The 26,495-nt window shown below is 37.4% G+C and overlaps 1 gene segment (V, D, J or C); it reads left to right on the forward strand.

Annotated features, from left to right (window-relative positions):
* Positions 1-229: 229 nt before the first annotated feature.
* LOC119515976 lies at positions 230-21,356 on the forward strand. The segment is given in 4 exon segments: positions 230-275; positions 362-658; positions 7,262-7,305; positions 21,096-21,356. Coding segments are annotated over 4 exon segments (648 nt in total).
* The last annotated feature ends 5,139 nt before the right edge of the window (positions 21,357-26,495 follow it).

The following is a 26,495-nucleotide window of genomic DNA, read 5'->3' on the forward strand; positions in this document are numbered from 1 at the left end:
CAGTAGGAGCAGGATTTGGGGGCCCTTGTTGACCCTCTTGGGAGCCTCTAGACAAGAATCTTGTCCTGCCCTTGAGATTTTGGTTTATGAACCCTCTGGAGTCTCATCTGGGGGACAGGCAGTAAATACACAAAGTGAGGGGTTCCTCCCATTTATATCCACTGCTATCCTTGCCCATTGGAGTCTCCCTGGTGTCATCTGTGCTATCTCTTTCCATCCTCCTTCACAGATGGTATCTATCACCATCCTTTCCCTCATTGTGACTCTTCACCCAGGTCAGGGATGACCTAGGGCTTGGGGTCACAGAGGAGGTTGTGGATGATGCAGCCTCTGATCTCTGTGTCCTGTGTCCCCCACACAGGTGTCCTCACTGAGGTGCAGCTGGTGCAGTCTGGGGCAGAGGTGAAAAGGCCTGGGGAGCCTCTGACAATCTCCTGTAAGGCCTCTGGATACAGCTTTACTGATTACTGGATAAGCTGTGTGGACCAAGATCCAGGGAAGGGCCTGGAGTGGATAGGAAGCATTTATCCTGATGATTCAGATACACAATACAGCCCATCCTTCCAAGGACAAGTCACCATCTCCACAGAAAACTCTGCCAGCACTGCCTACCTGAAGTGGACTGGCCTGAAGGATTCAGACACAGCCATGTATTACTGTGCAGGAGACACACTGAGAGAAACCACTTCCTGAGGACATCAAAAACACTTAAGGATTCCACAGCTTCAGAGTAGAGTTCTTGGAGACTCCCTTTACCAGGGACCTCTTAAATACAACCACCAGGAAAAAAATGTCTTCCTATGCCTTAAGAATGATAATGGAAAGAACAGGATCAAAATGAGAACTGGATTTATACCCTGACAAGACAGGGGCCCTGCTTCAGGGGGTCACTGATCCTTCTTGCCTGAACAAGGTTGCTTTCCTTGTCCCTCTGTCTCAAATTGTGCCAACCAGCAAGATGGATGGATAAAGCTTGTTACATCATTAACCAAAAACTTTGTCTAATGCACACACCTCACAAATGCCAAATACTTTACTTAGTGGGAATTCCACACACTCTATCATTGTTTTCCGTCCTTCCTTCTTTTCCTCCTTCCTTCCTTCCATGCATCCTTCCTTCTTTCCTTCTTCCCTCCCTCAATCCTTCTCCCATTCCTTTCTTCCTTTCTGTAATGCTTTAAGACAATTTTATTCTCTTTTAGTTGTTCACATATCAGTGTATAGAAGATATACAATACAGGTTACTCTTTGTATAAATGTGTTGTTTTACTTCTTTAGATGAAAGTGTCATTATTCTTTTTCATCTGTCTATCTATCTATCTATCCACCTGCCTGTCTTTCCATATATCTACTTACCTATTAGTTAAAGGTCCATTTCTTTCCTCCCACCTCTAGTGTAGACATCAAGTAAAGTCTCCTCTTCAAGCTGTTCCTGAGAACTAGATGCCAGCTGATCTGCATGCATTCAGCAAAATTGGATGTTGAGGAGCTAAGATTGCTCTGAACATGTACCCACAGCTGAAAGTGTCCCTAAAACATACAGTTATTGGAAGGGTTCTGAGGTTCTATCCTGTTTCCTTATAAGTCCAAAGACATTCAGACATTTGTAAATAAATACAAACATCAGGGTCAGGTGGATGAGACAAAATTTTATAAGAAAGAAGGCTCTCCTGAGTGGTTTTGATCTGCATTTCCCTAAGAGTCAGTGAAATTGAGCATTGTTTCATATGTTTTTGTGTCACTTGTAATTCTTATCCAGAAAAATGTCTGTCCCTGACTTATGCCAGTTTTAAAAATTGGGTTCTTTGCCATTTTGTTGTTCTTTTCTAGGATTTCTTTATATATTCTGGATATTAAACCCTTATCTGATATGTGGTTTCCAAATATTGTCTGTTCTGACAAATTCCTTTGATGTACAAAAGTGTTCAGTTTTGAGGAGATCCTATGTATTTACTTCTTTCATTGCTTGCACCTTGAAAGTAAGGTCTGGGAAACCACCACCTGTAACAAGATCTTTCATTATAATTTTTTCTAAAAGTTTTATGGATTTAGCTCTAATATTTAAGTTTTCATACATTTCAAGTTAATTTTTGCATAAAGTGTGAAATAGGAATCCCCTTTCATCCTTTTGGATATGGATATCCAATTCCCCAAACACCATTTATTGGAGAGGCTGCTCCGTCCCAATTGTGTTGGCTTGAATACCGTATGAGAGATCACTTGTCTGTAGTTGAGGGGGTCTCTTTATGGACACTCAATTTGTTTCCTTTGGTCACTATATCTATCTTTATGCCAGTACCATGCTGTTCTGAACACAGAGCCTTGTAATATGCTTTAAAATCAGGTACAGTGAGGCTCCCCCACTTCTTTCAACTTTCTCAAGATATTTTTAGTTCTTTTGGGCACCCCGTCTTACCATATAAATTTGGTTTTTGGTTTTTCTATTTCTGCAAAGTAAGTTGTTTGGAATGTAGTTGTTAATACATTGAATCTATAAATTGATTTAGGTAGAATTGACATCTTAAATATATTTACTCTTCCAATCAATGAACACCACATGTCCTTCCATTTATTTAGGTCCTCTGTGATTTCTCTTACAAATTTCCTGTAGTATACTGTGTGTACATCTTTTATGGCCTTGAATAACTTTTTTCTAAATATATGATTCTTTTGGTGGTAATTGTAAATGGAATTATTATTTTTTTTATTTCATCCTCATATTGCTCATTACTATTGTATGGAAACACTATTAATTTTTGCATGTTGATCTTGTACCCTTCCACTTTATTATATTCATTTATTAGCTCTAGTAATTTTCCTTTAGATTTTTTCAGGATTTTCTGCATATAAGATCATGTCATCTGCAAACTGAAAATTTTACTTTTTCTTCTCCAAATTGGATGACTTTATTTCTCTTTCTTGCCTAATTGTCTAGCTAGAATTTCCAGCACAGCATTGAACAACAATGGTGAAAGTTGGCATTCTTTCCTAGGTCCTGATTTTAGAGGGAATGCCTTCAATCTTCCCCCATTGAGTATGATGTTAGTTGTGTATTTTTCTTAGTTTGCCTTTACCATACTGAGGACAGTCCCTTCAATTCCTGTCTTTTTAATTGTTTTCATCAAGAAATGATGTTGAATTTTGTCAAATGAATTTTCTGCTTCAATTTAAAAGATCGTGTGGTTTTTCTGCTTTGATTTATTGATGTGGTATATTATGTTAGTTACCTTTTTTCATTGAATTATTCCATGTATAGCTGGAATAAATCTCTCTTGGCCATGGTGTGTAATTCTTTTAATTTGCTGCTGTACTCAATTTGTGAGTATTTTTTTCGCATTTTTGCATCCCTAATCATTAAAGAGATTGATCTATAATTCTATTTTTTGTAATACCTTTGATTTTGGTATTAGAGTGATGTTGCCTCATAGAATAAGTTATGTTGCTTTCCCTACTCTTCAATATTTTTGGAAGAATTTATGATGGATTGCAACTAATTCTTTCTAGAATGCTTGGTAGGATCTATGAAAACACATCTAAAAATGTAATTAAATTCAATTCTATTGGGAAACCATTAATACGACAGCTATTTCTGAAGCAGACCTATATAGGAGGTTCTGTCTTTTTACATTATATATTGTGATAAGCTTTGAATATTCTGAAGTGAACATCAATTACTTTTGTAATAATAAAAATAGTAAAAGCAAACAATGCAAGGCAATAAAATTTACTATTTAATCTGCATATATTTTTGTCAGTTTTCCTGCCTTCCAGCTGTTACTGATTTCCAACTTCATTCCATTATGATCTGAGAAAGTGTTTTATAAAATATGAATATTTTTAAATTTATTAAATTTATTCAGACTTGCTTTCTGATCCAAGATGTGGTCAAACCTGGAGAATGATCCATGAGCACTTAAGAAAAATTTGTATTCTGCTGTTGGGGGTGTAGAGCTCTATAAATACCTGTTAAGGCTTGTTCATTTATTGTAATATTCAACATTATTTCCTTGTTGATCCTTGGCTAGATGTTCTATCCATTGATGAGAGCAGTGTATTGGATCTCCAACTATTATTCTAGAAGAGTCTACATCTCCCTACAGGGTTGTCAGTGTGTTCCTAATGTATTTTGTGATGCCTGGGCCAGTGCATAAATCTGTGTGTTTTTATGTCTTCTTGATTAAGTTTCCCTTTTATTAATATATAATGTCCTACTTTCATACTTTTAATTGTCATACAATTGAATTCTATTTTTTTCTGATGCATAGCTACCCCCACTCTTTTCTGGTTGTTTGTTGCATGCAATATCAATCCTGAACTTTCACATTCAAACTATTTGCCCTTGTGTTTAAAGTGAGTCTAATGTAGAGAGCATATAGATGGGTACTGTTCTTAATCAATTCTGCCAATATAAGTCCCCATATTTTGGAGCTTAATCCATTAACATTTAATGTTTTTACTGTAGGTACAGTAATTTCTTCTGCCTTTTGGTTTATTGGAGTTTATATGTCACATCTCATTTTTCCCCCTCTCTTCACTTTTGCCTTTCTAGATTGTCTTCATTGCTACCCTCTTCTCCTAACCTCTCTCTCTTGTCTTTTCCTATCAGTCTGTAACACTCCCTTTGGCATTTCTTGGAGAGCAGGTCTCTTTTTCACAAACTCTCTCATTGCCTTTCTGAAAATACTTCAAACTCTCCCTCATTTTGAAGGACAGTTTTGCTCTATATAGAATTCTTGTTTGGAAGTGTTTTTTTTTTTTTTCTTTCATTATCTTAAATGTATCATATAACTGACTTCTAACCTCCATACTTTCTGCTAAGTAATCCACACATATTCTTATGTGTACCTGGCCACTTTCGGAATTCTCTCTTTGTCTTTGACATTCAACAATCTGATTGATCGGTGCCTTGGAATAAGTTGATTCCAGTGTATTCTGTTTGTAGTTCACTGCACTTCTAGGATCTGTAATTTTATGTGTCTCATAAAAAACGGGACATTTTCTGTGATGATTTCCTCCATTATTCCTTCTTGCTCTTTTCCCTTCTCCTCTCCTTCAGAGACACCCATGTCATTAATAATCATGTGTTTCCTGTCATCATTCAATTCCTTTAGACCCTGCTCATAGTTTTTTACATACTTTTCCCTATTTCTTTGTGTGTAGAACTTTAAATATTCTGTCATCTGGTTCACTATTCCTTTCTCTGATTCTTCAAATCAATTTTTGTAAGTCTCCATTGTCTTTTTCATCTTCCATTCACATAAATTCTGCCACTTGTGTATTCAAGCATTTAACTTCTCCCTTATGTTCATCCATTATCTTATTTATAACCTTCATCTCTTTTGCCACATCTTCCCTCAACTAATTGATTTGATTTTTGAATTGATATACCATGTGCATTTGGACATCTTTTATTCATTGTTTCAATTCCTGTAACTCATTCCAAGTGTTCATTTGTTCTTTCACTGGGCCATATCATTGTTTTTCCTAGTGAGACTCATAATTTTTTGTTGTGTCTACGCATCTGGAATCCATGATTAGTATATTCTAGAGGATATTTTCACTCTTTCACCTTGGTTATAACTGTTGTCTGGCTTTTTTGACTATCTGTTTTTTGGAATTGAGTTCAACTTATTCTAGATTTCTAACATAGCTTGTGTTTAATGGATCAGAATTTTTAGCTATTTCTGTTTTTGTTCATGCCCTGCCTATAAGTCTGTCTGGCCAATGTTCAGCTTAGCAACTCCCTCCAGTCTCCCAGACAAAGTAGCACCCCCCCCAAAAAAAAATCAAGTGCCTGCCTTTGGGGGATATGCAGTTGGCACTACAGAAGTTTCTCTCTGTTACCTGTTATCTTAAAAGAAGTCTCCTGGCTTCCACTGGTGCTCAGTTTTTCACTGGGCAACAAGCCATTGGTTTTGTTTAAATATTGCTTCATCTATTTGGTTATTCTTATTTCTCAACTAAAACTTGGCCAGGTTTCCTGTAGGGATTGTTGACCATCTCCAGTGGGCTTGTGATAAGATACAGAGAGGTTCTGAGAAGTCCTAAAATTCCCTTGCACTTTCCAGTCTGCACAACAGATAGCACACTTTGGTTACTTATTCATCCTTAGATTGTGTGTGGTTCTGAGGCTTTGTCTGACCCGGTGAGGCTGAATTACTTCTTGTAGCTCAGCTGAATCTGGCTGGGCAGGGCTGCTTTACCTCTAGGAGCCAGGCTGACTTGGGTTGGGTGGAGTTGAAGAAAAACAATGATTTTTCAAATTTTATCTCTCTAGATAAATGAATTTGATTACCTAAATTCTTTAGTATTTCTGCATCAATATCCAGGAGAGACATAGCTCTGCAAATTCATGCTCTTGTTACAGACTTGTCATTTTTTTTTAATCAAAATTATATTTGCAAAGGAGTATTTCTGTAATTGTGACTCTGAGAAAAGTCTCAGCTAAAATTTCACCATCTGTGGCTATCAATCCTTTTCCACATGACCTGTTCACAGTATCAAGGGATCTTTCTACCCTTGGGTAAAATTCTCCATAAAGTAAGGAAGACCAGGTACAGCAGCATAAAAGGGAGGTCACAAGTTTGGTACCAGGAATTACTATAATCTTTTTCCACACATAGAGAATATCCTACAGAAACTTCCCACAATGCACATAGAGAGGTGCAGAGAGGCACTCGGTATGACCTGTCTGTACTGTCGTTGGACAAGGAGACCACCTGAGCTCAGGACACTGGAAACCTTGTACTGTAGTCCTATGTACAAGACCTGCATTTACTTTCATTCTCTACAAACAGTTTGCACTTCTGGGGAGAACAGTGATTTATAGCCCAACTAATGCATATACTTGAGTAGGATGTCTGAGTCCTCTGTGCAATTTCCTTTTCAGGTCCTTAGTGATTTTACTTGGTGATGAGTCCATACCATAAAAGAAACCCAATGATGTACAATTGGAGAAAAGGAGGGGGTGACAGACTGAGAACCCCTGTGCATCAGGTCCCGTGGATTCATTTCTACCTGCCTTCCCTGGGATCCAGAGCCTGGTGAGGGAAAAGCCCATCTGGGAAGATAATATTAGACTTTATGGAGAAAGACACAAATGCCCACCTGAACCTCTGTCCTTCCTCAGGGTCCACCACCATGGGGGCTGTGCTGATTTGGCCTTCCATTCACTCACTGTCAAAGGTAACATCTGTATTGCATCAGGATCAGCTGTGTCAATTCCATCTTGGATGGATCTCACTTTGCTCTGTGTCTGCAGGTGCACCGTGTGAAGTTCAGCTGGTGGAGTTTGGAAGATATGATGCTTTATTTTTTTTTTTTTTCATTTATATTCCCCTGTTTGGTCCAGAAGACTTTCTCAATCACCTGATGCCAAATCCAGGCTCATCCCCAGAAGTCATGTCTCATGTTGCCAAGGTGATTTACACCACTGGGTGTCCTGTCCCATGTGGAAGGGAGGACAGTGAGTTTACCTACTGTGTGGGCTTAAAGAAAGGCCACATCTGAGCTACAAAATAGGTTGTTCAGTGGTGACTCAGACACAATTATAAGTAGGCATAACCTCTCCCTTGCAGTAACAAGCTTCACAAGGTCAAGCACCAAGATTCAGGGCTCAGCCTACTAAACTGGTTGTCCCTGATGTTTGCAAAAATATCAGGAATTCCCCAGTTGTTGAAGTTTAATATTTCCATATTTTTCCACAGTTCTTCAAGGGGTTTTGCAAATACTTTTTATTGCCTGCCCAAATTACTCTGAGTTGTATCAGGTCTTCACACTCGCCTGTAAAAACCTACAAGAATTCACTCCCTATTCAAGTTTCCATGTAATTATAGGGGTTAAGTAAATTGACCATACAAGGTAAATTATATAGTGTGCTACAGAAAAGATAGATTTTGCACCAAATAAATGCCTGTTTCTTTGGTCCCATACAAAAGCCAAAGTATTACAACACAGTCAATATCACACTCTACCCATTAGTCTGATTCACCACAATCCTAAACAAGTCCATTCCATTCATATTTGCAATTAAATCTGATCCCCTTTTCAGCCACTTTTACAGTTGTTGCAATAGGCAATGCCAACACTGCAGCTGTTTGACTCTGGTTCCTATTCCCAGTTGGCACACAGATATACAAACTCAAGGAATTGACCAGGTCACACCAAATATTTCAGCATCCCAGAATTTAGAAATAACTGTCTCAACTCATGAAAAGATGCAACTGCTGTAAGAGCTCACAATCTAGAAACCCTTATATTAGCCTTCCCCTGATAACTCATGCTCCCAGATTCAATTCTCAGAGTTTGCAAATTACTGCAAGTCCATGTTAGTGAGGCATCATAGTCTATATCTTTTCATTTCTGGCTTACTTCACTCAAACAACTCTCCTCAAGGTCAATTCCCATAGTTACGCACCTCACAAATTCTTTTCTTCTTGCCACTGCTCAATATTTTATTGTACATATACACCATGGGTTACCATTCACTTTATCAGTTGTTGTATCCTTAGGCCACATCCATCCATTGCAAATCATGAACACTTGTGCCACAAACAACAATGTGCAAATGTCTACTCATGTCCCCACTCTCATTTTCTCCAATTATACAACCAATAACAGGTTGCAGGACCAAATGGCAACCCCACACAGCCTTCCTGATGTGCTGCAGCATCTACATCCCAACCAAACTGAATATGTTGATCTCTCTCCACATTTTCTCCAGCACTTGAATCCTTCAGTTTGTTTTAAGCAGATTTATTCATACAGAATACAATCCGTTCCAAGTAACCAATCAATGATTCCCAGGATAATCACACAGTTATGTACTTCATACCACAATCTATATGTGGATATTTCCATTTCTTCTGAAATGAAGGAGAATAAGGAGAAAAACTACTGAAAAATAAGGTAGAAAGAAGACAAAATAAAGTATAATGAAAACATCAAACAAGAACAACACCAACAACCCCACAGTACTCCCTTATATATCCCTCTTATGATTATTTAGTTTAGGTATTTTGTCCAGATTCCTATGAGGATTCTAGACTCTTTGCCTTTTCTATCCTGCCCAGCAGGTGATGCTTGTCAGCATGCAGTTCCCTGCTGGTGTAAAATGCCCCTGTCCTGGCCATGGGCTGATGGTGTCAGAAGCCAAGCTTCAGTTGTTTCTGTTTTGTTGTTGTTGTCTTTAGCCGAGGTGTTGGGCTCTTAATTCTCTGAGGGAGGGTGGCCAATTTAGCTCCCCACCTCTTTTCTTAGGGCAGATATGCCCTTTAGGGAATTATCCCCTATATTTTACTTTGTCTCTCCATCTCAATTCATTGCCTGGGTCAGGGCTGACAATTTAAACTGCCTAGGCGTTCTTTAATAAGCTACTTAGAATGGGAGAAATAAAAGAAATATGGAACAAATCCCACACTGAGAGCCAGCACCCAACCTCCCAGTTTCACTGGTCAACCAGAGTTGGTACCCAGTTCTAAGTATCCCCTTTCTTGGGACAAAATGATTTTCCAGTATTCTGAGCTCAGCTGTCTACAAAAGCTTCTGTATTTATTTATTTATTTCCATCAGTCCCCCTTCCCCTCTGCCAGGAGAGACCTCACAGTTACTTTCCTGCTTGCTCTGGGCTTATGTGTGCTTGTAGCTTGTATTTAGTAGTGCAAATTTGTTAATTAAAACTGCAATTGGAGTTTGGATGAGTTACTTTCCCTCACTCATCATAGCCTACTTCTTTTTACATAGGGGAGTTTCCAACTCAGTTAGCTCTGCCAGTTGGGGAGGGGCACCAGCTCCACAGTTTGGGGTGCATTCCTCACAGTTCTATGCTGTGATCTCAGTGGTTCCACCCATTCCAGACTGGTGCACTATATGGGTCCTGTCATGGGTGCACCCCAACAGTTGTTCCAAACTATTTACTGGCTGTTCCTGGCTATTTAGTAGTTGCTTTAGAGGACTACCTAATTCCACTCCTCCCAGTGATGACTTCTTGGTCCACCTCCATTCCTATACCACTAATATACTTTTAAAATTATTTTTATTAAAGGAGTTGTAAGTTGACAGGGGAAAACAACATACATAACTAGTATATAAATCCTATATACTCCCCTCACACACTTTTCCCCATTTTTGACATTTTGCATTAATGTGGTGACTTTCTTACAATTGGGAAGATATATTACTATAATTACATTATTAATTATAACCATAGTTCATGTTAGGACTGTCTGTTTGTGTTGTATATTTCTATTATATTTAAATTTTATTCTAGTTATATAAATATACACAAACAGTCTGAAATTACTTTTTCCTCTTTCAATGATTGTGTAAAATTTCATTAATTATATTCACAGTATTGTGTCTTCATCAACACCATCAATTACACAAATTTTCCCCCATGCCAAAGAGAAACTTCATGCCAATTTAGCATTATCTCCCCATTTTCCAACCCCACCCAGCATCTAGTAACCTGTTTTCTACTTTCTGATTTGATGAATATTGATAATCTATTTCAGATAAGTAAAATCTTATAATATTCTTTCTCTTTTCTCTGGCCTATTTCACTAGACATGATGTCTTTGGTGTTTGTCCCTGTTGAAGCCTGTATAAGTACTTTCTTCCTTTTTATAACCAAATAACATTACACTGTATGTGTATTTCACATTGGGGTTTTCCATTCTACTACTGCTGGATGCTTGGATTAATTCCACCTTTTCACAATTGTGAATAATGCCACTTTGAACATCAGTTTAAAAATATCTGTATGAATCTCTGTTTTAAATTCTATTAGGTACATACATAGAAGTGGGTTTGCCACATACTATCACCAATATCCTTTTTGGCTATACTAGGATACAATCTGGCAACACACCAAATTTAGCTGTCTGCTGCTCCTCCTGCTTGTGCATACACTCTCCAAAGACCCCTAGTGCTCTGGAAATGAAGACAAAACTCCAACATTGTTACAAACTCTAAAAACCCCACCTGGCACACTTTAGGTGTGGATGAATTCTGGGAAATCCTACACTAATTCCAGGACAATATTTTTGGAATGTTGCACAGAAATCTGTAAGGTAGGGAAGTGAGTAAATTCAACAGTGTGTACATTTAAAAACATGCATCAAAATTACTTCTAAAAATAAACTTTTTATCATTTGATAATTGCTCATCAATCTATTAATTCAATCAATATAGTAGTGAAAACTACAAAAGGGAAGATTTGTCTCAATAGGTATATTTATTAACAAATCCTAAAGATCAAATCAATGCTATAATCTTAAATGGAAAAATCAAACAATATGCAACCTATAAAGAAATAACCATTTTACATACATATTATCTATAGCAAACTTGGTATTTATACTCATTTGAAACACTATATATTTTAAAAGATTTTGTTGGTTGATTGAATAAAACAGCATAAACATAGTTGAGTGTAATTTTGGAGAACTGCCTCATGGTATAAGCAATGGTGATTTCAAATGAATCCAATAGTTAGAAAATTCATTAACTGTTTTACTGTTTCTTTGTTTGTGGTATGTATGGTTATGAGTGTGAATGAGAAGTTCCAAAATATAAACCTATTTGACAATATAGAATCTAAATTTTTAACTTGCTGAAAGATCACAAAATACAAAAATCATTAAATAATTGTGAATGTTAATAATACAATAAATAAGGAACTTCACATATGATATCTAAAATGGCAGAATACCTAGATTTGTTTGTTGGAAAAAGGTGTCTTGAAGTAGAAAATGATATTGTGCAATTTACAGAATACCATTAATAATTAAAAAATATGTACTGTAGTCGTAATCACTGTTGGTTGTGGAAATGCTAAGAATAGTAATAATATTCATGCATTATATAAGAACAAATTAAATGAGTTAGTAAATATAACTTCCATCTTTGGAGTTCAGAATGTTGTGCTTTGCATATATTGCTGATGAAAATGCATATTTGCCAGGTTTCTGACAAAAATTTGAAAATCTGTCTCTGCTATCAATTCTATTATGTATATGCCTAGAAGTTGGTATGTCTGGTCATATTATGCATATCCTTTATGGTTTTACAACAATGAAATCTAGGACAGCACACTGTATCTGGCTTTTGTATCTCCTAACAATTCTGGCCAGTCACATTTTGTATAATATATTTTTTCCATAACCCTTCTATAAATGGTAATTGAATCAAGGAGGTTGAAAATTCTATTCATGTCATCTATATCTGTCCTTATTATATTCCTATTTATTGAACAATTACAGAGAGTGGAAGTTTCCAAGTATAATGTGGATTTGTCTATTCTATAATCTGTTCAACAAATTGGTATTTGTAGAATTGGCCACTATTTAAGTATGCAATGTCAACCTATATTACTGATAACCAATATTTTACAAACTGTGCTTGGTCCAAAATTAATATTGCAACTCAAATTTTCTTTTGGTACATACATTCATGGCATATAAAATTTTACCCTTCACCCCTTGATGCATTTGAATCTAAAGTGACTTTCTGGTAAACAGAATATATTTAGAAAATTTTGATGCAACACATAAAATTAATTTTCAATTTGCCTTCCTTTCTTTTTGCTATAACAAGAAAAAAACTTTTTCACAGATTTCTATGCAATCAACATTAAGAGTAGATTCTTCTGTACATGGGGAAAACTGAAAAATACACAAAGAACCCATCTACTGCTGACTAGACAATCACAATGTTTTATAAGTAAACATTGGAAAAGCACTGAGCATCAAAATCATTGATGCCAGATACCTACTAAAAATCTTGAAAACTCAAATAATTATTTTGTGAGATAGAAATTATGCAAAAGTACATACTGTACAGTTCAGTTTACATAAATTTGGGAAGACAGAGGCAATAAAAAAGTGAATTTCAGTAGATGTCCTGGAACAGAGTAGGAAGACTGAATGGTTTGTAAGAAATAATTAAAGATGAATAAGGGGAAACAACAAATATATTCAGTTTATTTCATGTGAATATACCTAATTAAGTTTGTTGCAAATAAACAAATGAATGTGTCACAATTGTAAGACTTGAGATATCAGAAAATCCTGCAAATTCATCTGCATGAACACTGGTGTTCTAAATGTTCTTTAAATAAATACACAATGGTGCAAAATCACACCATACTCCCATTTTAAAGAGGGGTTTTCTGAAACCCTCACAGGGAATGTCACAGGTTTTCCTGTGGCTGGTTCAGGGGAGCAGATGGGCCCAGGGTGAGGAGCACAGGCCCAGACACTGGGGCTCTCTCACCAGATGGGAGCCCTTGGGCACATCAACAACCCTCATGATTCTGTTTGAAGATTGGCATCTGTGTAGTGGATGTAACATTGCCTTTACCCCATTTGTTTAGTGAGCTTTTGTAAAAAACAAACAAACAAAAAAAAAACAGCAAATACTATCATCCTATTAATCTTAGTGATATTAAATTCTAGGTTTAGATATTTTAGTTCCAGTATCTGCATCACATATTAATTAATCCTTATAGTTTGTCTCCTGTGACTCTTCTCTTTTTCCTTTGATTTACCCTAAAATTTTGTTGAAGGTTATACAAGTTGCATAAGATAATACATAGTGCTACATTATTTAATTTTCTTCATTATTAGTTTTTATTATAATTCCTTTCTGTCCTGCTGTGAAATGATTACATTCTACCTCCTGCTAGTCCTTCATTGTGGAGGTTGGTGTGAGTCAACTCAGAGCTGATTTGGGATTTATTTTTGCCCTGCTTACCAGAGATGATTTCTTTTTCTGCTCTGGGAACCAACATGTGAGTTACTTCTAGTGAAACCTAGTTGTTGTCAACCTGCTTTGTTTGGGATCATTTATTTTTGCTATCCACAAAATATTTTCCCCCCTTTCAGTTGTCCCAGCTGAATTCCACCCTCATGTTTGGTTGATGGTCAAGTGTGGTGGAGGAGGTTGGGCTAAGGCAGCTTCTCTCATCTTCTGAAGGAGCCTGATTCTAGGCAGGCATTGTGGGCCTGGGTCTGGGTGAGGCCATCTAGGTGTCCCTGTTGCTCTTATTCAGAAGCAACATTGGAACAAAAAGGAACTCCTGTTCCAGAGTCTGGAATGGTGTTTTTCTCATCTCTTCCCTGCAACAGCCATAAGGGTGTTCCTTTCACATTTGTCTTTGGCTGCCCATTGTGGTCCCTCCCTGGAGATGAGGCTTTCAGTCCTGAGGGAAGACAGAGGCAATAGAGAGTTTGGGTGGCAGAATCTACCACCTTCCTAGTTTCTCTGGGATTTCACCTGTAGGGTAGAGGTTGTGATGGTTTTCCATTTCAGATTAATTATGTCCTCTGTATTGGAACTATGGGAGGTGGGTCTGGGTCATTTCAGTAGACATTGCTCTTCTTCTCCCCCAGAGAGCAGGAACACTGGCAGTTGGGAGCCCTTTTCTGGATTCTCCCAAATCTTGTAGGAAAACACTGAAAAGTATAGGATTTCACCTACACACATGGAAATTGGGAGTTTAACACAATTATGTCTTCACCACAACCAATCTTAAGAAATGTATTAAATACTATAGTCTGATCTATTATTAGAGTAAGTTACATCTGGCATCATGTCCCCCAGGGAAGCTAAGCTTTGTTTCCTGTTTTACCCTGCAGGCATCTGCCTCTCTCCAGCTTAGACATTTGTTGCTTGTATTGTGACTTCAATTACCCTATGTGTTGAAGTCAATTAGTTAATTTAGAGTTTGTCTAGTTTTGGTTGTTGTTGTGGGAATTATAGGCATATTATTCTCTGAGTATCACATACCTTCCCTATAGCCAGAAACTAGAAACAGTCCTAATATACATCAGCAGTGAACTGTGGACCCAAGCTGAGGGCCCCTCCCTCACAGCAGCCTGAACTCCAAAGATGTGCCATGCTACATACCAGCACTCTCTTAACAAGTGAATATACCACATCCCAGCTCCAACTGAGGTATTAATGTTAGCTGCTCAGTACAAACTATGAATCCCCTACAAGCAGACAGAGGCTTTTGGTGACAACTGATTAGGAGAACATGGGGATGTACCTGTCTTGAGACAGGGAGCCCAATGGATCAGGTGCAATCTCTGGCTGATGGGTAAATCTTGGGGCCATAGACTGACCCTAAAAGTGGAATTTCTGTCCCTTTCTCTCTCTCTCAACCTGGGTGGCTCAGTGGAGAAAACTTCAGCCATTTTCAGCTCACAGCACTCTGACCCAGACAAAGGTGGAGAAAGCAGAGAGAGAAAAATAATCTATTTATATGAAAATGACCTCTCACTAGGGGACATATCTTACCTAAGAGGAAGAAGGTGGGGCCAAGCTCTACTACCTTCCTTCCATTCAGAACCAGACCCAAGAGCCTGGGAGAAAACAGCCACAGGACACACCTCCTTACACCAGTCTGGAGTGACAGGAAGATATGGCAAAAGAGATGAAGCATATAATAGAAACACTGGGAGTACATAAGGCAGAAGTTGAAAGTTCAAAAAAACAACCTGCAGAATCTATGGAAATGAAGGGAACAAAACAAGAAATGAAAAACACAATGGAAACATACAACAGCAGATCTCAACAGGCAGAAGAAAACACTCAGGAACTGGAGAACAGGGCACCTGAAAGTCAACACACAAAAGAACAGATAGAGAAAAGAATGGAAAAGTATGAGCAAGGTCTCTGGGAAATTAAGGACATAACAAAATGCAGGAAGGTATGTGTCATGGGTGTCTGAGAAGGAGAAGAGAAGAGAAAAGGGGCAGAAGTAATAATAGAGGAAATAATCAATGAAAATTTCCCATCTCTAATGAAAGACATAAAATTACAGATCCAAGAAGCACAGTGTACCCCAAACAGAATAGATCTGAATATGCCTATGCCAAGACACTTAATAATCAGATTATCAAACATCAAAGATAGAGAGAATCCTGAATGCAGCAAGAGAAAAGTGATCCATCACATACAAAGGAAGCCTAATAAGACTATATGCAGATTTCTCAGCAGAAACCATGGAAGCATAAAGGAAGTGGTGTGATATATTAAAGATATTGAAAGAAAAAAACTGCCAACCAAGAATCATATATCCAGAAAAATTGTCCTTCAAATATGAAAGAGAGTTCAAAATATTCTCTGACAAACAGACAATGACAGAGTTTGTGAACAAGTTGCCTGCTCTACAGGAAACACTTATGGAAGCACTACAGACAAATAAAAAAAGACTAGAGTGAGAGGTTTGGAATGCAGTTTTGGGTGATGGTAGCACAGCAATGTAAGTACAATGAACAAAAATAACTATGAATATGGTTGAAAGAGAAAGGTTAGGAGCATGTGGGACACCAGAGGAAAAGAGAAGTGATAAAGACTGGAAATTTGCAACTCAGTGAAATGTAGAGTATTGATCAATTGTGATAAAATGTACAAAAATATTGTTTTTATGAGGGAGTACAAATGAATGTCAACCTTGCAAGTTGTTAAAAATAGGGAGGTATTGGGGGAAAATCTATGCAATGTAAACTAGAGAGTATAATTAACAGAAAATTGTGTTATGCTTCCTTTAATGTAACACAGGCAATATACAAAGGCTAAATGCATATAAAAGGGTGTCATAAGGGAAGGGTATGGGACTCTTGGCATCGGTAATGTTGTCTGACACTTCTTTCTAATTTACTTTAAGGTTATTGTTCCTTTTGCTGTTTCCTAGGTGTCATGTTTTTTATCTTTCTTTTTTCTTTTTTGTTGGTCTCTCTACCTTCTATGACTCTTCCTCATGCTTTGTTGATGAAATGGCAATATCCTTATATAGATAGTGGTGAGGATGGTGAACACCTAAATATATGACTATACAGGGAACCATCAATTTTCTACTTAGGATGGAATGTATGGGGTGTGGACCAAACCATCTTAAAAAACAGGTTTGATGAAGAAAACTTGAGGTCAATATACCAAGTGAAATAAGCCAGACATGTAAGAACAAATATTGCAGGATCTCACTGATAGGAAGTAATTATAATATGTAAACTCATAGACATGAAACATTAGATACCAGGATACAGAACGAGGTTCAAGAATGGGGATCAGTTGCTTATTATGAGCTGAATGTTCAACTAGGTTGAACTTAAATGATTGGAAATGAACAGAGGTGATGTTAGCACATTGTGAGAATAAATAACAGTGCTGAATGGTGCATGAATGTGGTGGAAAGGGGAAGCCTGGAATCATGTAAGTCACCAGAAGGAATGTTGGAGGTTAAACCATGGAAATGTATAAACAGTGAACCTTGTGGTGGGCAATGTCCAAGATTAACTGTACAAGTATTAGAAGTCTCTCTCCTGAAACAGAACAAATGTATGACACTACAACTAGAAGTTAATAATGGAGGGGCAAATAGAAAAATATAATACCTATTGCAAACTACATACTGCACTTAGTAGCATTTTGATGTTCTTTCATAAACAGTAACAAATTTACTATACCAATACTATGAGTCAACAATATAAGACAGGTGGTTAGGGGTAGGGGATGGTTATAGTCTTTTTTTGTCTTTATTTCTTTTCTGGAATAATGAAAATGTTCTATAAATTGAAAAAAAATTGTGGTGATGATACACAGCTGTTTGATGGTACTGGGAGCAATTGATTGTACACTTAGGATCTTTGGATGATCATATGGTATGTGAACAATCACAATAAAACTGTGATAACAAAAAAAAACTATAAACAAATTGGAGTATATTTTGGCTAAAATATGCCAAGGACTAATATCCAGTTTAGGTGAGGAGATTCCACCCCAGTTGAAGAGTGAGGCAAAGAATATGCAGACACAATTCACAGAAGGAATGAAAACAGTGAAATTGGAAACTGTGCTCATCCTGGTGGATGCAGCATACATTTTTATTGCCTTTCAGAAGGACAATTGAACTTTCTCCATCGAGGTCCTTAATAGAATTTTTTAGAAGAACACTAGTTCCCTATCAAGTCTACCCTTTCCATCCCTTCTAGCAATACCTTAGACTTGTCCATGGCACATGACTAACCAGTAATATGGCATTTCCCAACTTCCCTTGAAGTTAAGAATGGCTATATGACTAAAATTTTAGCAGTAAGATGTGAGTGGGAATGAGATGCATCTCCTCCTGGTTGGAGTCATTTCAATACTGTTCCACATACTGGGACCTTCTACAAGATTGTCACCAACTTCAGCAAGTAGATGAGAATGATTTTCTAAAGCAGTGCTACTCACAGTGTGGACCACAGACCAGCAACATCAGCATCACCTGGAAGCCTGTTGGAAATCCATAATCTCAGATCCTGGCCCAGATTTACTGCATCAGAATCTCATACATTCAAGTAGTGGAATCTGTTTTAACAAGCTCCCATGCACATTTAAGTCTGAAAACCACTAGTTTTTATGTTGGAATAGAAAAAAGTTGGAAAGACCCTGGGTTCCTGGCTTGTCTTACAGAACACTTTGGTGCTCACATGGAAATCAAACTCTAAGAGAAAGCAAAACTTCATTTTATGTCACCTATTGTTTGGGAGATTCTTTTTAACAGCACATAGCATTACTTATAATCACAGGCTTTAAATAAAATTCTAAGAAGTTTATTAGAAAAATGCACATAAAATTGGATAAAGTGTTTTCATGACAGTATTATTTATAAAGGCAAATGAAATTTAAACCTTGCAACAGATTTACCAGTTAATGCTGCTTAGTTTATTATTCATACTCAATTTAGAGTGCAATGCAGTCATTAAAAATCATATTTCAAAACCTTTCAGAAATATGGGAAAATACCCGTGAGAATGCTAAATTTACAAAGCAGAATATAATATCACATCTATTTGTGTTTCTTAATCTCAGCACTATTGACAGTATGGGCTGATAATTCTGTATTGTTGGATCCTGTCTTGTGGATTTTATGAGGTTTAACAACATCTATGGCATCTACCCATAGATGTCAGTAGCACTGACCACCACCCCCATTTTGTGATGAAAAATGTCTCTAGACACTTCCAAATGTTCCCGGGGGAGCAAAATTGACCTCACTTGAGAACCACGGAAATAGAATATATAGACATCCTTTAGGAAAAATGTATACATGCATAAAATACAAAGATATATTTTTAAGTGAGTAGCCACTAACTGTGTGTGATAAGATTATTTGTGTATTCTTTGAAAGTTTCTGTATTTCCCATACTTAAGCCTGCAGGCATTTACATAATTGAATAAAATCTATCTATCTATCTATCTATCTATCTATCTACCTACCTATCTATCTATCTATCTATCTATCTATCTATCTATCTATCTATCTATATAGTTAACATATATGTTACTGTGAAGTGGGTGGGAATCAACCAGTGAGGCTATATAGCAAGACTACACTTTCTACTGCTCTCTGAGGTGGAATCTTGCTGATCTCCTTTATTTGGATTTTACACTCAAGACTTCAACATAAACTCTTCACAGAATTTCTACTCTTCTGATTGCCGTATCAAATTGCAGAAATAAAAACTACAAACATGTGAGCCAATTCCTTAAAATAAATAATAGATACATACATAAATAGAGGTATCTTGTTGGTTTTGTCACCTTGGAGAAAACTGACTAAAACAGATTTTATTAACCACAGTACTCTTAGAGGAACAAAAACATAAGGTTGAGATTTCGACGTCAATACGGGGGTGCTTAGATGTCTGTCATTTAATCTGATTAGTTTAAAGTCACCAATGAATCTATTTTCAATGATAAATGTGACACTGATAGAAATTGGCATGAGGTTGCAATTGAATGGACACTCCTAATCAAATATTTGTAAGAGGCAAATTTCTGGGGGAAAATGTACTTGATATCTTAGAACGTTCATATCAAAGTACAAAATATAATGATATTGATGGTTGCTTACAAATGTTCTATCAAAAGTGAAAGAATAAAATAATAAATGCAGGGCTTCAAATTCACAGCAGAACTTCCACAAAAATGTCATATGTATTTCTGTGTGTAACTTGAGAGAATCTCTTATATGTTGTAACCATGGAGTTGAGATTTCATAAAAGCAAGTTTTATCCTGTGAGTAGCTGAATTTCTTTATGAATTCCCAACATCCTATGTTATTTGCTGTTAAAATGAATGCTGAAATTAGGAAGAAATGTGGTCCTGAATATTGGAATTATAGCATATTGGCAAATCCTGAAGGAACTGGGGAAATCAAACACCTAAATTATATTGTGCCTTCTTTGTAAGATAGCAAGCTGCTCATAAATCCTAAATGAGGATGTTAACTCTGCTTTCCAGACAGAACTGTAATGGCCTTCTATCTTATTTTGTCAGGAATGGTTTAAAATGATGAATCAGAGTAGTTGGCTGAAAAAAATATTCTCTTACAGTTTTTTTTATGATAAACATGAGAAATCTACTGGCAATCAGGTTTGGCTTCCTCTGCATTCTGTAGGACACAGACCATGGCTGTCCACAATCAATCTCTTCTCTTCTCTCTCTCTCTCTCTGTATGTGCCTTGGATATCTGTACCCCTTTCCAAATTCCTCTCCTTGTAAGGATTGTATTCATATCTGATTAGGGCCCAATATTGGTGTGGCCTAATCCAGTTTGCCCTCATCTTAAGTTATAACATCTCCAAAGATCCTATTTACAAATTTCTACATAGTCACAGGAATGGTGTTATGATATGAAAATATCTTCATGGGGACTTGACTCAATACATAACATTGTGACCTGTGGACCAAAAAGCTATGTCTTTCCCATTTAGAAAATAATTTCACACTATTCCAACATCTCAAAATCCTTATGCCATTTCAGTAACAAATTACATAAAAATCCCATATCAGTTATGCATATTGTCCATCAAGGGAAAGATTCCTCTTCATCTTTGGAACTGAGAAACCCAGAAAAGAAGCCATATGCTTACAAAATACAGTGGTGGGAAAAGTATGGAAAAGACATCTCTCATGCAGAGGGAAGTAATTTGAAGGGATAAAAGGGTTCATAGTTCCTAAGCAATTATGAAACCAAGCAAGGCACATTCTGCTAGATTTCAATGCTTGTGAGTAATCTGTGGCTTGATGCTCCATCCTCACAGCTGGATGGAACAACAGCCCTACACTCTCCACACACCTGCATGGTGGCCACTTTCTCCCTGACCACTTGGGTAGCAAACAAGCCTTCTCTGAAACCTGCAGAATTATTTCCACCTTCTGCAAATAACATGGTTGTGGCTATAACAGCCACAATCACCAGGGTGAAAGTCCCACTCTCTATGAACACCGGGATGGACCTGCCCTTCCCAAAACTGGGGCAGCCGCCCTTCTCTCCTGGCCCTAGGATGTCTCTTCATGTCTGACCTTTGCATCCATTGTTATGTCCTTGTAGTCTTTCTTCATTCAGTTTGTCTCTGTCATATTCTCACATGCAGGCCAGGCTGGTAAGTTTTCTGCTGACATAAAATTATCAAATACTTTGTTGGGCTTCCATGCAATTCTTGGTCTAAACTACCAGACAAAGTGGTCTTCCATTGAACTTTCCTGAGTAATTGAATTTCCCTTCCTGAGTTCCCCTGAGATGGTTCATTGGATCTGTGTATCAAACATGTATTCTCTTAATGAAATTAGTTCAGCCACACTCTCTTCCCCATTGCCAAGGAAAGCTATCTGGTTAGGCTGAGAATTTCCAAATTAATAAGTGATGTTCCATTTTAACTAATACCTCAGTCTCCAATTTATGCTTTTCCCCTCATATTTTACTCTTATCAGCATAGAGAACCCTGGCTGCACCTTCCACACCCTGCTTGGAAATTTCATAAGTTTAATATACAACTTCATCATTAAAATTCCTGCCTCCCATCTGATACAATAACACAATTTTGCAAATTTCCCTGTCACTTTATAACAAATACAGCCTTTTCTCTAGCTTACAATAACACATTAAATATTTCATTGCAAGGCTTCTCTAGAATCATCTTTAACATTCATAATTGTAACCACAGTTTCTTAAAGCCAATCTAGAGTTTTACTATTAAGCACTGAACTCTACCCATCACACACTTCCAGAGTTCTTCCCAAATTTTAAATTATTTGCCACAGGAGAACCACACTTCCAAATACCATAAAGTGTCCTAGCTTGCTATACCAAATAGCATGAGATGGTTGGGTTTCAAAATTGGCAGCTTCTGTCTCACAATTTTGGAAGCTGGAAGTCCAAAGTCAAGCTATCAGTAGCAACATGTTTCTCTGAAGAATGGAGGTTGGTCTTGCAATAACCAACACCACCTCTGTCCTTCTGTCTCCTACTCTGATGGGGTCTAAATGGCCTCCTCTTACAAGGACAACACTCATGTTGGATTAAAACCCATCCTGATTCAGTGTGGTCTCACCTTAACCAACAACACCTTCAAGGATCCTCAATACATAACACTGTGACCTCTGGTCCCCAAAAGCTATGTCTTTCCCACTTACAAAATATTTTCACACCATTCCAACATCCTAAAAGAACCACCAGCTCAGGGGAATGGACTTCAACATGATTACCCCATAACAGCAGTTGTAGACTTGGACATGCTTCTGAAACATCTGGAACTAAGAGGATATTAGTTCACTCAACAACAACAGGATACAAATTCTTCAGAAAGACATAAGGAATGATTTATAGGATTTAATGTACGGTATGCAATAACACACTCCAATAAATTTAAAAGGGCATGAATCATGTAAAATATGTTCTGCAACCATAGTGGGATAAAACTAAAGATGAACAAAGAAGGACTTTTGGATAATTCAAAATATGAAATATGTAGAAATTACAATGAAATATGCAGAAATTAAAACTGCACTCCTAGAGTAACAAATATCAAAAGTAAAAGAAAGAATAATTTAAAAGGAAAACAAGCAAAATCATTCAGTTGAAAATGAAAATACAGCACACAAAAATTGTGGATGCAGTTAAAGTAGAGCTTACAGGGAAACTTAAGGTCACAAATGCCTATATTAAAATATAATGATCTCAAAAATAATAATCTAACAGTCCTTCTAAGGACCTTACAGCAAAGTAAGCCTAAAATGAACAGAAAGGAGGAAATAATTACTGAATTTACAGAATTTTTTTAAATGATTTTAAGGGGATACTATGAAAAACAGAATGAAAATAAATTATATAATTTAAGTGAAATGCATAAATTCATAGTAAGATGTGAACTATCAAAATTGACTCAGATATATATTGGCAATCTGAATAGACCTGCAATAAATAAAGTGATTCAATTTAGTATTAATATATGCCCATAAAAAAGACAAGGTCAATATATTTATATTTATAACTGTACATGATCAATTTCTTTATAATTTCACCAATGCAAGATAGTCCTAATGGTTTTATCATGAAATATGGTCAACAAAGTGCTCTGGTTGTTTTCTTTGTTTGTTTTATCTTTTCTTATTATTTTTCAGTACAACCTTGCCCTAAGCTATTCTGGAAAACAAGCATTTCTAAAAAACAGTATAAAATCAGTTTTTTTTAAAATATTCAAACTATGTCTTCCAAGATATATTGGCATTGCATTAAATTTCTGGGTCACATAAAGAAGACACATTTTGTACTGTTATCCCAGTAAATGAATATGGTCTGTCCAATGATTTAATTTTCTCCTCTCCAAATTATCCTAATACTTAGGAGTTTTAAATGGAGATATTTAGCCATGTAGTTTTCTTGATTCTTAAGTATTTTATGTATATGAAATTTTTGCAAATGATGATGTTCATTTTTCAAAAGTTATTTCATTGTTAACTTAAAAGAAGTACAAAGGAATTCTTTGTTGGCTTACACGTTTTATATTCAGGGACCTTAGTTAAATATTCTCCTAGGAAGACTTTCATGATTAAGTATTAAATGTGACATCCATAAATTGTAGATAGATTTTAATAGATTAGTTCAAACTTTTTCATCGGTGGATTTTAAAAGAATAACACATTAAATATACATGAAGTAAAACAACTCTTCTTATCATATCTCCTGTAGAAAAATTCATTTGGATGACATAAATACTTTAGTTTTTCTGCATCTAAATCCAGGAGCGATATCTGCCATTTCTTGATTTTAGTAACTACTTGTCAAATTTGTGTTTGTTTGTTTTAAATCAAAGTTATACTTGGAAAGAAGTATTCCCTTAATTGTTTCTCTGACCAAAGTCTCAGCTAAAGTCCCAACAACTCTGGTCATTTTTCCACATTACCTGTTCCCAGGGTGTCAGTGGACCTCTCTATTCCCAGAACAAATTCTCCATAAAATAAGTGAGACCAGTGACAGCAGCACAAAGGGCAGGTCACAAGTTTTCCTGCAGGACATACCCAGGACCCTTTTCCAGACATAGAGAACATCCTCCACCCACTTCTCACAATGCACAGGGTGCAGTGCTGAGAGGTACCTTGGGATGACCTGACCTGGACTGTTATTGGACAATGTGACAACCTGAGCACAAGACTTTGAAAACTATGCACCATAGCCTGCATTCAAGACCTGAATTTCCTTACCTTCTATCTAAACATTCCACATTTGTGGTGAGAACAGTGATTTATAGCCCAAAGAAATCTACACACTATGTAGGATGCCCAGGTCCTCTTCAAGTTTCCTTTTCAGGTTTATTTGATAATAAATCCACCATAAAAGAACCCAGGCAATTTCAACTTTGAGAAAAGAAAGGGGTGACAGAGCAGCCCTTTGCATCACATCCCAGGATTCCTTTTCTACCTGCCTTCCCTGGGATCCAGAGGCAGGGGAGGGAAGAGCCCTTCTGGTCAACTCATACTTGTCTTTAGGCAGAAACACATGGAAATGATTTCCCTTCCCTGCTCATGCAAATCAGCTCATCTCCTGTCCCTGCAGCTGCTGAGGAGGAGCCCACCTGAGCCTCTGTCCTTCCTCAGCATCCACCACCATGAGGGCTGCACTGATCTGGGCTTCCTTTCTCCTCACTGTCAAAGGTAACATCCCTCCTGCATCAGACTCAACTGTGATGACTCCATCTGGGGCTGTTCTCACTGCTTTCCTCTGTGTTTGCAGGTGTCCTGTGTGAAGTTCAGCTAGTGGAGTCTGGAGGAGATGTGAGACCACCTGGAGATCTCTGAGCCTCCCCTGCAAAGCCTCTGGATTCATCATCACTGATTATTCAATGCACTGGGTCCACCTTGCTCCCTGGCAGCGTCTGGAGTGAGTGGCAACAGTGAGTAATCCAAAGGGAAATGAGCAGTACTACTCTCCATCAGTTCAAGGGAGATTCACCATCAACAGGGACAACCCTATGAGCATAGTCTAACTAAAAATGACATACCTGAAAGCCAAGGACATGGGCAAGTATTACTGTGTGAGAGACACAGTGAGGGCAAGTCAGGGTGAGCCCAGGTTAAAACCTCCCATGAGTGCACAGGAGGGGCTGGATTGCAGTGGGCACTTGCGACCACCAGGGGACACTCAGGAGCCATCCCCAGGGCAGGTGCAGAGAGGGGCTGGGAGGAGTTTCCTGGCCTTGCCTGGGGTTCCCTCTTCTTGCTTCACCACATGTAGACTCATAGCATGTAAGCAATGATATGATATATCCCAGAGTCAAACACAGAACAGGTTTTTGTTGTTGTTGCTCCTAAATACATGTATGAATACATACTTGCATGGATAGTATATAAAATTTTATGTAAAAGTGAGAACTTGTTCCATATTCTGAAAATGCCTGAAAATGTGAACAAACCTTGCATTTTCCATCTCTGTAAAGTTGTTTCTTTAACTCATTTCTGAAAATGTTCAGGCAAGGAATCCTCCACCTACCATCTTATAGAGCCCATGTCCTCAGGGGAAGGAGGAGGAAGGGGGGAAGCCTGGCCCTCCCTAGGAGCATCTTCCCAGTGCCTCACTTGGTTCCCTGCCTTTCTCAGAGTATCCAAGTCCAGGTCTCTACATTTATATTAACAACCTTTTACAGTATGATTCTATTACTTAAAAGGCTATCATTGTGTCACACACGTTTTCAATAAATTTTAATAGATGCATAAGATAAAATAGCAGGCTCACAATCTGTTATTTTTTAATCCAAAGAGCATTCTTAATGCAATTTATATTTAATCAATGTCCTTCTTTATCAAGACTCTACCAATCAATCATTTTTAACCTATTTCTTTTCCCAAATATTATAAAGTATTTTAACTAAAATATCATCAACTTCCTTGTTCTGGTTTTCTAGGATAAGGTAAGGTCATCAGAGAGAACTTCTCACACTCCTAATCCTCCCCACACAGCCATAAGCTTATGCAGGCAGAACTTCCTTGAGAGTCTTCACAAAAAGGCCAGGTATAGATGTATGCTTGGACATCACATTCCAGCATATGTGAGGAAGTCAAGGCATGACTCCAACCGCCTCCACCCTGATCTACATCTCCTAGTGGGAAATAGATTTCTGATAGATGAGCCTTCTGTTTAAGGAATGAGAGCTCCTTCTCCTGGTTTT

Source organism: Choloepus didactylus, chromosome 19 (genome assembly GCF_015220235.1).
Source record: "Choloepus didactylus isolate mChoDid1 chromosome 19, mChoDid1.pri, whole genome shotgun sequence".
NCBI lineage: Eukaryota > Metazoa > Chordata > Mammalia > Pilosa > Megalonychidae > Choloepus > Choloepus didactylus.